Raw genomic sequence first — 16,882 nt, 5'->3', positions numbered from 1 at the left:
TAGGGACCATCGTTTCTCAATGATAGTATTAGTACAGCGAGTACTGGGCATGGAATAATGGGAGCTAGTTTCAAGTCTAGGGTCTGCCATTTAACAGTTTGTGATCTTAAATCACTTCACTTCTAAGAGACTCTATCCTATCTTCTGGGGGGCAACTAGGGGGACAGTGGATAGAGTGCTGGGCCTGGAGTCAGAAAGACTGAGTTCAAATCCATCCTCAGACACTTAAATACATGTATAATCCTGGGCAAGTTTCTCACCCTCTGTCAGCCTCAGTTTCCTCAAGATCATATGAGGATAATAACAGCACCTACCTCACAGGATGGCTGTTAAATCAAGTGAGACAATATTTAAAAATTTTTTTGTTACATTTTAAGTTGTGAACTCTCCCTCCCTCCCTCCTCACCCCACACTAGAGAAGGTCACCATTTGACACAGATATACTATATGTATGTGTGTGTGTATGCATGTATATATTACGCATACTTCTATTTATCAGTTCTTTCTCTGGAAGTGGATAGCCTCTTCCTTTATAGGTCCTTTATAGTTGATTTGAATATTGTAATACTCATAATAGTTTAATCATTCACAGTTATTCTTAGAATAGTTATTCTTAGAAGCTGTTACTGTATACAATGTTCTCTTGGTTCTGCTTATTTGACTTTTCATTATTTAATGCAAGTCTAGCACGGTCAATACTGTCACGCTCATATACCACAACTTATTTAGCCATTCCCCAGTTGATGGGCATCCCCTCAATTTCCAGTCCTTTGTCACCATAACCTATGAATATTTTAGAACCTATTGGTCCTTTTCCTTTTTCCCTGATCACTGTGGGAAACAGACCTAATAGCGGTATTGTTGGGCCAAAGGGTATACACAATGTTATAACTCTTTAGGAATAATTCTAGATTGTTTTCCAGAATGGTTGGATCAGTTCACGGTTCCACCAATAGCATATTAATGTCCCAGTTTTTCCACATCCTCTCCAACATTTGTCATTTTCCCTGGCTACCATTTTAGCCAATCTGATAGGATGTGAGATGATATCTCAAAGTTGTTTTAATTTGCATTTCTCTATTCAATAATGATTTGGAGCATTTTTTCATATGCCTATATATAGCTTTGATCATTTCTTCCAAAAACTGCTGGTTAATATCTTTCGACCATTTACCAACTGGGCAATGACTCATTCTATATATTTGAGATATGAGACCTTTATCCAAGAAACTGTCTGTAAAATTTCCCCCTAATTTTCTGCCTTCTTTCTAATCTTGGCTATGTTAGTTTTATTTATACAAAACTTTTTTAATTTAGTGTAATCAAAATTATCCATTTTACATCTCACCAAGCTCTCTATCTCTTACTTTTACATAAGTTCTTCTATCTATAAATCTGACATGTATTATGTTCTGTGTTCTTCTAATTTACTTATGATATCTCCCTTTATATCTAGATCATATATCCATTTTGACTTCATCTTGGTGCAAGATATTGGTCTATACCTAATTTCTGCCAGATTGCTTTCCAGTTTCATCAATAATTTTTACCAAATAGTGAATTCTTATCCCCAAAGCTTAAATCTTTATATTTATCAAATCCAAGATTACTGTAATCATTTGCTACTGTGTATTGTATATCTACTCTGTTCCACTGATCCACCTTTCTATTTCTTAGCCAGTATCAGATAGTTTTGATAATTACTGCCTTATAATACAGTTTATGACCTGGTACCATTAAACCTCCTTTCATTACATTTTTTCATTAGTTCCTTGGATAGACTTGATTTTTTTATTCTTCCAAATGAATTTTATTATTTTTTCAATAAAATTTTTTTTTGGATAATTTGATTGGGATGGTATTGAATAAGTAGATTAGTTTAAAAGGAATTGTCATTTTTATTATATTGGCTCTACCCACCCATGAACAATTAATGTTTCTCTGATTATTTAAGTCTGACTTCATTTGTATAAAAGTGTTTTATAACTGCGCTCATGCAGTTCCTAGTTTGTCTTGGCAGGTATACTCCCAGGTATTTTATGTTGTCTATGGTTATTTTAAATGGGGTATCTCTCACTATCTCTTCTTGCAGGGTTTTGTTGGTGACATATAGAAATGCTGATGATTTATGTGGGTTTATTTTCTATCTTGCTACTTTGCTAAAATTATTAATTGCTTGAAAATATTTGTAAAACATATAATAAGTGCTAGGTCCCTCCCACCCTCTACCTACTTCACAGAGTTGATATAAATAGCAAATGAAATCACACACATGATGATATTTTATAAACTCCAAAGTACTACATAGAAAGGCAGTGAGTTGTATTAGAAAAAAGTACTATGCTTTGAATCAGGAGTTTTCATTATGCCTTTGACATTATTTAACGTCTTCAAGCCTCAGTTTCCTGACCTGCAAATGAGGATAACACTACCTGAATTGTGACCTGCACAGTTAGAAAGAGTCCCTAATGTGATGGGATCATAGAACCATTGAAGTACTTTGTAGCACTTACTCAACAATCTCCCCAAGGTTGTTGAGGTTAAAATGAGATAATATGGGGCAGCTAGGTGGCGCAGTGGATAGAACACTGGCCCTGAAGTCAGGAGCACCTGAGTTTAAATCCGGCCTCAGACCAAACACTTGACACTCACTAGCTGTGTGACCCTGGGCAAGTCACTTAACCCCAATTGCAAAAAAAAAAAAAAAGATAAAATGAGATAATATATTAAATTACTTTGCCAACATTAAAAGTTCTATAAGAATCTAAGTTAATATTATTATTAGTAAAAGATATGAAAGAAGACCTGGCCCAAATCCAGAGCCAAAGTACTTAGTACCTTAGTTTCAAGAATTTTAAGAAGTTGGTCCAGTCCTTGACAGTCTCTCAGCATTACTCTGCTTTCTCTATCATTGGTAATGATGCCTAAGGTCTTGAGAGCCAGCAGTTGAATAACTGGATATTCAGACTTCAAGAGATCTAATATAGGAGGGACTGCATTGAATTGCTGAATTGCCAAACGACACTGAAAGTCCTGCCGGGGAATACAAAATAGATGAAAAATAAATAAGTGACACCATAAGTAATGCAGAAAAACAAGGCAATAGTGAAGAGGTTTTTTTTTTTAAACACATAGCAACAAATGACCATTTATTTTCATGCTTTTAACTCTCCTTCTAAAACGAGCTAGAATTTAAATATGTACCAACAATTTCATAAAACCTGCATACCTTATCAGGGCTAGGGGAGACCACATATCCCACGACCGTTTGTGTTCCTTATATCATCTTTAGAGTATAGCAAATTCCATTACAAATTCAATTAAAATAATCTCTGTTTTTTTAAAAAAAGATTTCCAAACTCTAGCTTAAAAATGACTCATTCACTTAAAATTCAGTGAAATTGCAGTATATTTTTAGTGAACAACCCCTTTTAATTTGAGGGGGGCAACAGGAGGGATGTAAACAGTACTGGATCTGTTCTGATTCTACTTGGCTGCTTTCACCTATTTTTTATTCAGCAAAATTTATCAATATTCAAATAGTTTATATATAAATTCAAATAATCAAAATTCATCAATATTTATAATTCACAGATCATAGATTGAGGCATCAAAGGGACCTCAGAGGCCATTGAATCCAATCTCCTCATTTTACAGATGGGGAAACTGAGGCCTCTAAAAGATTAAGAGACTTCCCCAAAGTCATAGAAGGGAGTAAGTGACAGGCCCAGGCCTTTTGACACCAAGTCTACTGTTTTTTTCCATTGCAACATGTTGCCTCTCCACTTGGTAGAATTTGGTCTGGGTATTTAAAATGTAATTCAATTAGACAACCATGTTCTATAGATTATGAACCCTTATAATGTTAAAAATGACTCATAGTTTATATTTTCATAGTCATGGAGTTATGGAATATCCAAGCTGGAAGAGCCATATCTTATTTTACAAATAAAGTAAAGCCTAAATAAACTACCCAAAATGACACAGAAAGACTTCAGATTTTTTCATTTTCTTGGTCTCAGTGAAGAAATGATTTGATGTTACATTTGAGAAGAGGCTGAGAAACAAATACATTCCTAAAATTACCCTAATGCCTATATGCAGGCGTTAACAACCCATTAAATAGATTTCTTAATTGAGAAGAGACAGAGGGCAGGAGGTAGAATGTTGGCATTAGGAGACATCAGATCCTGCCTCAGATATTTGCTGGCTGCACAATCATAGGCAAGAATTTGACTTCTCAGTGCCTCCATTTCCTTATCTGTAAAATGGGAGTAATATTATTTGCACTAAGGGCTGTTGTTAGGAAAACATTTTATAAACCTAAAAGTATCACATAAATGTCACCTGTTTTTATTGACTTGCCCATCTGCGTGCTCAGTAGAGTAGGTCAGAACTCTAACACTGATATGTGGGATGTATATTATGACAGACTCTTTATAATCGATACATTTTTTATAAATTCTATCCCAAGAATGATTGATTGCTTTGGATACAGATGGGGGACAGGATGAGGTAGGAAGGGCCTCTATTAGTTCTAGGGAACTACCAGGTTTTAAAGAGGGCATTCATCCACTTCAGAATCTTAGAAGTTTTACCTTCTAAACCTAGGGATGATTTCTTCCCCCTACCAAATAGTTAATGGGGGAGACCGTCTGATCAGCTCCACCACCAACGCATATACTTTTCCATGAGGGTCCATATAAATATATTATCTATGCATTCAAATGAATTCCACAAACATTTATTAGGTATAGTATGAGGGTAAGGAGAAATTTTTATAGTTAAATATAGAGCTACTTTTGGGTACACCAAGAATTTCTCTATTAAAGGTAAGTGTTCTTCACCTTGCTCATATTCATTATTTGATTCACTATTGAAGCTAAAAAGCTTCTTAAAGATATATAGATATTGTCGGATTTCTGCTATCAATTAAACTAATTTTCAGCAATGTCAGTTATGAAAATAATTTATTTTATCATCGATAGGTAAAGATAGTAGCTGGTAAACATGGTGTGACTAGGCTCTTTGGGGACTCTGAATAGGGAAAAGTTCTTTGGGGAGTGTCTGGGTCTCCTAGAAATTATGTAATCTTGGTAGTCACTAGACAGGAATTGGGAAAGGGATATTTCCTGGGAGTTTCTGCCAGGGAAGGAAGAAAAAGACTTTGGGAGAAGTCACATGGTAGCAAAGCCTTAACTAGGGCAAGGTGATTAGGGTTTCGTCCCAGGACATCAAAATTTAGAGGGTACTGTCAGCACTTATACTCCTTAATGAGGTAGGAAAATCCAAAATTAGCACCCAGTTAGCAGGAACAATTACTTAAAATAGGAAGGTATGAGATGGCCCACTTTTTTCCCCCATCCTAAAAGCACACCACAGGTGAGCTTCAAGCAGCCTTAAGCTGTCCTAAGGTTTCCATCCGTGAGAGGATGTGTGTGTATATGGGGGGTGGGAGGAATCCCTCAAGGTCTCTGTCTTCATACCCAATACAAGATGGTATCCCAGTGTCTCTTTCCTCTACTAGACATCATTAACTTGTAACCATTATTTCTCTCCCCCTGCCTTGCTCCTTTAACTGAATTTGTCTAAAGTGTTGGTTTGAGGGACCTTTCTGTGCTGCTTGTCCTAGGGGCAAATTTTGTGGCCCCTGCCCAAATTGTCAGAATTGCTAGTTGTATGATAGAGAGCTGTCCAACTAAATTTGCTGGGGAAGAGAATATGAAGCATGATAACATTTTTAAGATGATAAAAGGAGATAAAAAGGTTTTTTTAAGTTTTAAGTTTTTTTTTTCCAGCTTCGGGCATTAGTCACTCTTCTCCTCCTCTCATGCCTTTGCTTTCTTGTTCCCACTAAACGTCCATCTCTTTTTCTTAGGCTTCCATCTGGAGCCAGTTAAAATATGGAGTACTCTCTCTTTTCCTAAGATAACTCTCTCCTTCATCCCATCAATGCTATAGCATAGAAGTTTATTTTAAATCAGGTGATTGGATTAAATCATTCCATACTGGTCAAAAGGCAAACCAAGGACATTGGGAGGGGCGTAACTCCAGCTTCTGGGACTGGTGTAAAGGCCACAAACCCAAGACTGATCTTTAGATCAACAAGGGTCCAAGAAGCAATGTTCCACAGAACTATATCACAGAGGTACAGAGAATAAGTTACGAATGCATGAACATGCTGTACTAGCAACAAATACGAAGATTAAACATAGTTTGGTGTTATACTTAAATTTTATAGCAGTCAGTTTGATATCTTTCATCATATCCATGATCATTACAATGTTGCATAGTGGTTAAGCACAAATGGTAAGAAATCCATTTAAATTACTAATTAATATTACTTTTATATGGTCAAACCAACCATTTCTGGAGGAAAACAGGTAGAGGACTTGGCAGGGTGGGTCATTGTTCTCAGGTGCCTCTGAATACTTCACCCAGGCAGACCAGGTCTTCCTGTACTCCAGCAAGGAGTACCAAGGTGTTCTAAGAATGCATGGCTGGCAAACAAATATTCTAGTTTCCAGATAATAAAAGCCAATATAGGCAGAACACTAAAGCCCTGAGTCACTCTTGTCTTGGGTGGCCTTTCCCTTTCATGGAAGAATGGAACTCTGACAAAGTAACCTAGGCCTTAAGTTTCAGACAAGAAGTTGATGAAAGGAGGAGGAGAAGGACCAGCTTCAGAAGGGAAGGGAGAGGGAGTTTGGGAGTAAGGGGATTTGCCCTGTCTGGGCACTCAGAGGCTACAAAATCTGCTCTCTTCTACTGGGTCCATCCTGAATAGTGTGACTTAAAGAAAGAGCCTTTCCACAAAAGTTTCTGTGAGATACCACCTTAAATTTAGCCAAGTAGTGGTTTGATGGGCTTAACAAGTCAACATTTATGGAAGAGAAAAGGCAATAGTGAGGGCAATAGTCAACTGAACTGTGCTTAGCGGCTCAGAGCTTTGGAGAGCAGGAGGGAGGGAAGAGAAGAGAGTAATCTGCAGCACAGGGCTTTGCAAAGGACATAGATAGAAGGGCTGCAGCTAGAGTCTGAGCCAGTAAGGAGGCTTGAAGGAAAGGGCACCATGTGCTTGAGAAACCAAGAATAGTGAAGCAATTGGGTCAGAAAGGGTCTCAGGGAAAATGGTTCAAAAAGATAATAATAAAAGGTACTAAAAAAGAGGCAAAAGGAAAGAGAAGTGGAAAGGGAGACAGGGGAAAAAATCCCAAAGGCAAGTAGAAACAGAGTACAGAACGAAGGGTGGGAAAGGGATGGAAGGAAAGGAGGTGGCAGTGAAGAAGAAAATGGAAAGGTCACAAACGTATGGACTGAGTACGGAGACTGATAAGGTTTATATGGAGATGTTTTAGGATGTATGTGACTGCACATGCATGAGCCTTCATAGGAACCTTCCCAGAGAGATGTCCAGAGAAAGGATGAGGCCAAGAAGTTAGCCATGCAAGGGACAAAAGGACAAGGATCTGTTCTCAAAGAGACAGCAAGCCAGCCAGGCCATCTAGAGGGTCATCAGGCTTCATCCTTGGAGCAGTGTTGTGTCTCTATTACAGATTTAAAGTACATAAGCAGTCACTCAACTAGCGTTTTCAAGTGCCTATGATGTGCCAGCCATTGTTCCAAGCACTGAGGATACAAAGAAAGGCAGAAAACAACAAGGAAACAAAAAACCTAGTCCCTGCTCTCAAGGAACTTGTATAATGGGGAGACAATATGCACACAACCATACACCTGGATAAATCAGCAGTAGTTTCAGAGGGAAGGTTCTAAGATGAAGGAGGATTGGGGAGGTTTCTTGCTGAAGGTGGGACTTTAGCTAAGACTTGAAGAAAGTCGGGGAAGCCAGGTGGTAGAGAAGAGGAGGGAAAACATTCCAGGCGTGGAAGAGTGCCTTTAAAAATGCATGGAGTCCAGAGACAGAGGGTCATGTGAGAATAGGAAGGAGGCCAGTGTAGAAGACTGTGTGGAAGGAGAGGGGACAGTGTAAGAAGACTGGAAAAACAGGAAGGGGCCAGGCAGAGGGGGCCTGGAGCCAATTGTTAAATTTTCAGTGTAAACATTTATATCTCAGAAATTAGCAAATGCTACAAATCGGGGCTTGATTTATTATTTTGTTGATTGTCTAGACTTAAGAAAGTGGGTAGAGAAAATGTTAATAATAAAGATTAAACTTAAAAGCGTGTCATGGATACATGGATGCATGGATAACATTTTCTAGTACACTCACTCCTGGGGCTAGGTTATGAAGGGCTTGAAAAGTCGAAGAATTTCATATTTGCTCTCAGAAGTGAGAAGAAGTCACTGGAGTTCATTGAATGAGGGTAAGGTATGATATGGCCAGATCTTCATTTCAGGAAGATCAGTTTGACAGCTGGGTAGAATAGAGGACAGATAGGAGTGGGCAAAGCCGTGAGGCAGGGAGACCAACCAGCAAAGCTATCACAACAGCCAAGGAATGAGGTGATGAGGGCCCGCATCAGGGGTGACAGTGTCAGAAGAGCAAAGGCAGTGTTCTAGGGAAATGTTTCAAAGGCAAAATCACCAGCACTTGACAACCCTTTGGATAGGAGGGCTAAGGGAGAGTGAGGAGTCCAGGATGACACCTAGGTTGCAATCCCTCAACAGCAATAGGGTTAAAGTTTTGGACATGTTGAGTTTAAGATGTCTACAAGACATCCAGGTAGGCAGTTGGAGATGAGCATATTGGGATGGGGCAAATAGATCTGAGAATCATCTGCACAGAGATGATATTGAAACCATGGGAGTTAATGAGATCACCAAGTGAAAAAAAAATATGGAATGCTTCATCTTGGCACTATGAGCAGAATTCACATTCAATGTGCTCAGTCCACAAGTATGTTCCTGTCTGTGGAAATCTTGATTAAATACCTCATGCAATGAGCAAGGTCCTGGTCATGCTCAATCTATGATATTCAGGTCTGTGTATTATTGGCCATTTATCTACTTGTTCAGCACGCATACCCTAATCAGTTAGTTGTAGAAGCACAGAATTGTAAACCTGAAAGGACTTTCCTCATTTTATAGAGCTCTAGACTTCTAGATCCAGAAGAGATAAAGTAGGGGCAGCTAGGTGGCGCAGTGGATATAGCAGCCCTGAAGTCAGGAGGACCTGAGTTCAAATCCAGCCTCAGACCAAACACTTGACACTTACTAGCTGTGTGACCCTGGGCAAGTCACTTAACCCCAACTGCCTAAAAAACCAACCAACAAACAGAAGAGATAAAATGTTACCAAAGCAAATACCTTAATTTACACTACTATTCTTTAAAATCTAAGCATATTTTAAAAATAAATCTAGACTGGAAGTATAATGACTTAACGAAGCATGGAAACAAAGAACTCTCTGAAATAAAGTCTGTTAATCTGCCTTGATAAATGATAGATAATGAATACTATCCTAAGATGGATCATTTTAAATTTCTCTTTATAAATTCTTATAATTAGCTTCTTTATTATTAAAATACATTTGAGAAGCACATTACCTGTACCAGGTTGTAAATACATTCAATAGAGTTCTTCTTAACGTCAGGATCTGGGCTTCCAAGTAGTCTGATGAGTGGTTCCATCCCGCCATACTCAAATATTTGCACTTTACTGGTATATTCCACAGACATATTTGCGAGGCAAAGGCTGGCAAATTCATGGATTATGACTTCTTCTGTATATCAAGAACAAATCATGAAATTATGATATGTGTTCGTTTGTTCAACTACTAAAGACAGTTGAAAAGGCAAACAACCACAAATCTGAAGTTTATGGACAACACATTGCTTAGATCACGCCTTTACGCTACTGAAACAATACAGAACAAGTGCTTTCATGGTTTCTTTTGTTTTTTAACAGCAGGAAAAACAAATTCCCCTCCACTCATGTCAGTTACTGATGGACTTGCCATTTGTCCTCTAAACGTTAAGTCGAAAGTTTAAAAAAATAGATCTAAGTGCCTAGTAGAGCCCCCTCTCCCCTTTATTTAAGTGTAAAACTGAACTTTGATTTGAGGTTTTTATTATCAATTTTTCATAAATTGTTTTTCCCACTGGGTGGCAACGGTTTCACTTTTTATAAATACCAAACAGAGTTACCTTCTGGTGCCAGCTGAGCAATGACTGAACTCAGGATATCTAATTCCCTTAACAACTTTTTAACATTGTCTGCAAAGAGAAAATGAAAATCATTCATGTTTTGTTATTAAAGAGAAATAAAATAGTGAAGCAGGATGCCAAGCTTTATGCAACATAATGGAAATTCTACAGTTTTTATTTAATACAGAAACAAATATAATTACAAAATTAGAAAATACTTGTAAATTTTCCATGACATAGGCTTACTAACATTTTAACTTAAAACATTTTACATAAAAATAAATTGAGTGAGAAAGTATTAAGTTTTATTCCCTGCCTAACTTATTCTTTAGCATCATGTACATCCTAAACCTGGGTAAGACCATGATATGGGAAAAGGGGAATACCACGTACTTTGCTTAGTAAAGATTAAAAAGAAGAAGAGGAAAGCCACAAATTGAACATTTGCAAATGTTAGAGAGGAAACAATATTAATATTCAGAGGCGCTTTGCTTTAGCTTCTGTTTAAAAAAAGGCATTTATTTTTAAATCCATAAGGGGATTAGTTAAATATCATTTTGAGAAAAATATGCCTCAAGGAGAGGATCATTGGCTATACTTCTGCTAGTGATGGGTAATATAGAATAGTAAATATGAAAGGAAAAGGAAGCTATGAAGCAGGAAGCACCGAAGATGGCTCCCTGTGGTATGTGAGGGTTGGCCCAAGGATAAGATAATGCCTGAGCTGAAAGTCAAGCTGATCTTCTGAGATGGCGCAGTGAAACTGTAGAAGAAAATTTAAGATAGGGCTTTTGTAGAGATATATACTTAACTTGGGCAGCTAGGAGAGGCAGCGGATAAAGTGCAGGGCCTGGAGTCAGGAAGACCTGAGTTCAAATCCTACCTCAGACACTTAGTAGCTGTGTGACCCTGGGCAAGTCACTTAATCCTGTTTTCCTCAGTTTCCTCATCTGTAAAATGATCTAGAGAAGGAAATGCCAAGTAACTTTGCCAAGAATCACCCCAAAAAAAGGGTTACAAAGAGTGGGACACTACTGAACAACAACAATACTTAGCTTGGATTTCTGGGTGAAGAATGAATGGGAAGGGGAAGTCCCATAAAGTACCGGAGCATGATTTTTATGTTAAATGCAGTCAGACACCAAAATGTAGCGCGTGATTGGCACTGATGATTGGTTTCCCAGTTACAAGTTGTTTAAATATGTACACTGATGTAATTTTAGGGTTTAAGAGGGGATTAATTTCTGCTCTGTGGGAAACTAATGAGTAATGGACAAAAAAGCATCATCCTCTGCACATAGATGCCTCAAGCCATCCTTGAACAACGCTCAAAGACAGCGGCTCCTTGAAACGGCCAGAACCATGACAGAAGGGACAATGACCATTAGCACACGGGGACTGGACTTTACCGGAAGACTAGGAAATCCCTGGTTGGAAAGGAATCTCAAGCCTCCTTGACAGCAGACCTTCCTGGAGTCAACTTGGAAGGGGTATTATTGATAATGCTATTTATATGACAATTTACCAAGGAAGTCTCATGTCTGTAAGTGATAAGGGGGTTTTAGAGATCACCCATTTTTAGAGGGAGATAACCACTAATACAGGTTGTAATTTTACCAACCACAGAGAAGGAATTATCAGTCTGTGGTAATACAAGACCATCTGTTGGAATCCTTAACCATTTACACAAATCCTTTCACTCTGGAAGCAGGGAACAGGTCATTGGGAAATGTATGCTCTGGGTCTTCCACTCTGATTAGATCATTCTCTAAAGTCAACATATGTTTCCTTCAAAAGTTGTGTGTAAATCCAATTTAATATGCTTAAAGAGTTTACTATATAAAGGAATGCTATGCTGCATCCTTTGATCATGTTAATATTTGTTGCTCAGTCATTTCAGTCACATCTGACTCTTTATGACCCCATTTGGGATTTTCTTGGCAAAGATACTAGAGTGGTTTGCCATTTCCTTCTCCAGGTCATTTTACAGATTTGGAAACTGAGACAAACAGGGTTAGAGTAACTTGCCCAGGTCACCACAGCTAGTAAATGTCTGAGGCCACATTTGAACTCAGGAAAAGGTTTTTCTGACTCCAGGCCCAGTACTATAAGCACTATGGCACTACCTAGCTGCTCAATCATGTTAATAATCACCCTCTAAATTTTTTGTTTTGGAATTGGGATGTACACACATTGAACTTTTTGAAAGTATGACCGCATAGAGTACAATAGGCAGAAATCCAGCCTCAAAGCCAGGAAGACTTGGGTGCAAGGCCTACCACTGACACTGTCTATGTGACCCTGGTCAAATCACTTAAGCCTCTCAATGTTTGAGGCAACCCACCAAGCTTGTTAAGTTGCAGAGGAGGGACTGACCTACAATTGGTAGAGAGAGTTTGCTCTGCTAGGGAAACCAACCACAGTTCTAGCCCCTATCCCTATCCTATAATACATGCATCGATAAATCACTATAAAAAAGGAAAAACAAACTAAAAATATTGATGTCATTTATTTGGCCCTTGGTTTGTGGGTTATTTTCCCCCTATGGGTCAACAGCCCTCAAGGGGAAAGAAGTGCAATAGAGGCAAAGAGCTTACAAAGCAGCATAATTCAAGATTGTGATTTTCCTTCAATTCAGGAAATTAGAAATTATGTTTCTCCTCCTCCTCACCCCAGTACCAGGAGACATCATCCTATCGCTATCGCTCATGTTATGTGTATATAGTGATGATTTAAGCTTTAAAAGACTTTTTGAAGGAGGTTCTTTCAAAATAAAAATAAAATGAGAATGCATTACATATGATTTAACATAGTTGAAAAACAGATCCTTACTATTAGAAGCTAGAATTCCAAATACCATGGTGGCATTTCTTCTCACAATTTTGTCTTCATGTGTAAGCAATTTAGTTAAAGGTTCCACAGCTCCAAGTTCAAGAAGAGTTGCTTTATTTTCCTCACCTAACATGGACATAAATAAGACTGTTGGAGAATTCATATTTTATCTTCAGTCTTCTTTGCTTTTATTTCACACATCTTTCTTCTTCTCCCTTTCAAATGTTACCATCAGTTTTAGAGTTTTCTCCTCTTATTCTTCCTCCTTGTTAGTCTTTCCATTTTTCTGGGTCCATCACTGTTTGCTTTCATACATATTTCAACATATTCTGTAAACTTTCTATACTGTTAGCAACGCAAAGGATGGAGACACAACAAGCCAGAGCTCACCAAAAACAGGAATCCTCTTTTGGGTGAGGCAGTTGGGGTTAAGTGACTTGCCCAGGATCACACAGCTAGTAAGTGTGTCAAGTGTCTGAGGCCGTATTTGAACTCAGATCCTCCTGACTCCAAGGCTGGAGCTTTATCCACTGTGCCACCTAGCAGCCCCACATCCTCTGCTCTTTAAAGGGAAGCTGAACAGTAATCACCATGCGGGTTTCCTATGCGGAAGGCAGTGTTCCAGTCTAAGAAAAGCACTGTTTTGAAGTTAACAGTTGCTAGTCCAGATTTTTAACGCTCACTATAGGATCTTGGGAAAGTCACTTAAACCACTCTGTGTTTCACCTTCATCTGAAAAACAGGAATAACATTGCAGACTTCATAAGTTTTTTTTTGAGAATTAAGGCAGTTCATGGCTATGAAAGCATGCCAAAAGTATTCAATGCCATGTAAATTACAAGCTCTTTGTGGGCAGCATCTTTATAGGTAGCAAATCCTAGTAAGGAAGTTATGGGATCAATAATAAAATTTTTAATGTTAGAAAGTTACCATCTGATTGATTCCTGACAGAACTACTCATTGTAATATCTAAATTGCGTATCTAAACCATTCAGTCTATACGGTAAATTTTGGAAAAGTTTATAAGATATAAATGTTAGTTCAAAATTCCCTCATTTTTGCTTGCTTTCCCCCATACTATTTTGAAGTATTTAGTCTTTCCCTACATTTCCTTCCCCCCATCTTCCTCATTCTCAATCACATGGAACAGTGAAGGAGTTAATCCATAGATCTCCTAGAATACTTTCTGAGCCTCTCTCTCTCTCCCACCCACCATCTCTAAATTTACTGTTGTGGGCAGCATCATATCCTGACCTCTTCCCTTTAGCCACCTACCTCCTAAACAAAAGAAATAATAGGAGAAAGTGACATCTTTTTTCCCTAACTTCATTCCATTCAGTTCTTATTTACTAAAAAGGAAATGGAAGAACAGTGAAGAGCAGTTTTTTTCTACCTTAGTCCTTTTATTCATTTAGCTGAAGACAGGGCTTAATAGAAGAAAACTGTTTTTATATGAGTGGGCAGTTATACTCTCCAGAATGCAGTTACTGGTCCAGAAGGAACTATGGGTATCCTAACTTTGTACTTATGCTACTCCCTAAGTAGAGACATTTCAAGAGCTCTACTCAAGCAACAACAGGATTGTGTAAGAATTTCTTCACTTCTCACCCTCTCCTAAAGGATGTCCCTACTTATGGTATCTCTATGACTTCCATTAATTCCATCAAGGGTCTGGCAGTTTGGAATGGGGACCAGAGCTCTGTTGTTGCTTTGGTCTCAGCTGTTCACAAGTAGAAGTGGGATTTCATGGACCAGAGAGACCTAAGTAAAGGTAATTCAGATGATCACAAATGGCTAGCCTTTCTCCTCCTTATATAATTCCCTTAGTTGCTAAAATGTAATTTTCTTCAAAGTAGAAAAATAATTTTGAAATGGTTACTTAGGTCTCTCATTTGATGAGAAAAGACTTTAAAAATGAAAAAAAATCATAGAAATACATTTAAAATAATTTTAGGTGATTTGAATCATTGCATAAAACATTTTTATTATGAAAGCTAAACTTACATAGCACATTTGACTATGTATTCAAAGGCCCAGAGCACAGGAATAGGAACAAATCATGTCTGCTATCTGAGAGTAAGCCTAGCTAAGAAAGGAAGGGCTTATCATCAGAAAGCTGGATATTCAATCACTACAGGTGGTAGTCATGGCAGAACAGGAAAAAAAAAAAAAGAAAAGACAAAACCTCAATCCTATGTGACTGTCTGTAGTGATCATGGCAGAGATGGAAGGGAAAAGGGAGGAAAAGATTTTAGACAGATTTTAGATAATCTATAAACATCAAGTTAATTTCTGGTACTCTAAATTAGTGGTCTCCAAACTATTTTGATCACATACTCCCATTAGCAAAAAAATATTTGAGAATATACCCTATATATAACATACATATATGTATATAAATTAAATATAGATACTACAATACAATTACGTTGATTATAAAAGTTACACAAAAAAACTTTTTAAAAGGATGAGCTAAAGATGAAATAATTGTTTAAATTAGAGTTAGTAGGGAGCTACTAGAGATTATTGATTAGGTCAATGACATGATCAGACCTGTGCCTAAGGACTATTAATTTGGCAGCTGTGTGGAGGATGGATTGGATTGGGGAAAGATTTGAAAGAAGTGAGAACATTAGGGGATTATAATAATACTTCAAGGAAAGATGATGAGGGCCTAAACAAGAGTGGTTGCTACATGACAGGAACAAAAAAAAAAGGATGGCTATGAGAGGAGTGGCATAGAATCAGCAAGGTTTTGCAATAGATTGAATGTGATGGAGACTGAGGAGCTAACCTAGGTGATTAGGAGCATAGTGGAAGTAAAAGGATTGGGGAGTGTGGGATGGTAATGGGTAAGAAGGTGAAGCTGTGTTGGAGCAGGACTGGCTACTATGAGGAGGGTGGGATACAACCCATCTTCTTAGATTTGTTGTCCAGTTGTTAAGTCATGTCAGACACTTCATGACCCCACGGACCATTGCCACACCAGGCCCTTCTATCCTCTACCATCTGCCAAAGTCTTTCTAGCTCAGCTTCATTGCTTCCATGACACTATCTATCCTTCTCATACTCTACTATCTCCTTTTCCTTTTTTGCCTTCAATCTTTTCAAACATCAAGGTCTTTTCCAGTGAGTCCCATCTTCTCTTTATGTGGCCAAAGTTTTTAAGTTTTAGCTTCAGTATTTGACCTTCCAGTAATTCCTTTGAGTATTGACTGATCTGATCTCCTTGCTGTCCAAGGGACTCTCAAAATTCTTTTCTAGCACCATAATTCAAAAATGTCGATTCTATGGTGCTTAGCTTTCCTTATGGTCCACCTCTTATGGCCATACATTACTACTGAAAAACCATGCTTTGACTATATGGAACTTCGTCAGCAAGGTGATGTCTCTGCTTTTTGGTACGCTGTCCAGATTTGCCCTAGCTTTCCATCCAAGGAGCAAGTGTTTTTTTTTTTTAATTTCATGGCTGTGGTAGCTATCTGCAGTGACCTTTGATCCCAAGAATATGAAATCTAACACTGCTTCTATTTCTTCTCCATCTGTTTGCCAGGAAGTGATGAGACCAATTGCCATGATCTTAGTTTTTTTTTTTTTAATGTTAAGCTTCAAGCCAGCTTTTACACTCTCCTCTTTCATCTTCATTAAAAGGTTTCTTAATTCATCTTCACTTTCTGCCATCAGAGTGATATCATCTGTATATCCTAGATTGTTGATATTTTCCCCAGAACCCTTAATTCTGGCTTGGCATTTCCCATGATGTATTCAACATCTAAGTTAAATAAATAAAGCAACAATATACAGCCTTGTCATACCCCCTTCCCAATCTTAAACCAATCAGTTGCTCCAGGTTTAGTTATAACTATTGCTTCTTGACCTGCATACAGGTTCCTTAGGAGACAAGTAAGATGATCTGGTAATCCCATCTTTTTGAGGACTTGCTA

The 16,882-nt window shown here is 38.0% G+C and overlaps 1 protein-coding gene across 6 annotated transcripts in view; it reads right to left on the bottom strand.

The window, feature by feature from the left end:
* The window catches only part of ARMC3 (armadillo repeat containing 3), a 159,335-nt gene that overhangs the window by 89,696 nt on the left and 52,757 nt on the right, over positions 1-16,882 (bottom strand). For 5 of the 6 annotated variants that reach the window (XR_013485710.1, XM_020978261.2, XM_078151945.1 and 2 more), the window contains 4 exons: positions 12,939-13,064; positions 10,107-10,175; positions 9,507-9,682; positions 2,839-3,033 (listed from right to left, as the gene is read on the bottom strand). Coding sequence is in view for 5 of the 6 variants with exons in the window: in XM_020978261.2 (XP_020833920.2) it covers positions 2,839-3,033; positions 9,507-9,682; positions 10,107-10,175; positions 12,939-13,064 (566 nt within the window). In the remaining variant the exon portion in view is untranslated. The remainder of the gene's footprint in view (positions 1-2,838; positions 3,034-9,506; positions 9,683-10,106; positions 10,176-12,938; positions 13,065-16,882) is intronic. The other variant, XM_020978264.2, reaches the window with a different exon arrangement.

This window comes from Phascolarctos cinereus, unplaced genomic scaffold, assembly GCF_003287225.1.
Source record: "Phascolarctos cinereus isolate Bilbo 61053 unplaced genomic scaffold, phaCin_HiC Scaffold_1;HRSCAF=81, whole genome shotgun sequence".
Classification (NCBI taxonomy): Eukaryota; Metazoa; Chordata; class Mammalia; order Diprotodontia; family Phascolarctidae; genus Phascolarctos; species Phascolarctos cinereus.
This window is presented reverse-complemented; position numbering and strand designations above follow the sequence as displayed.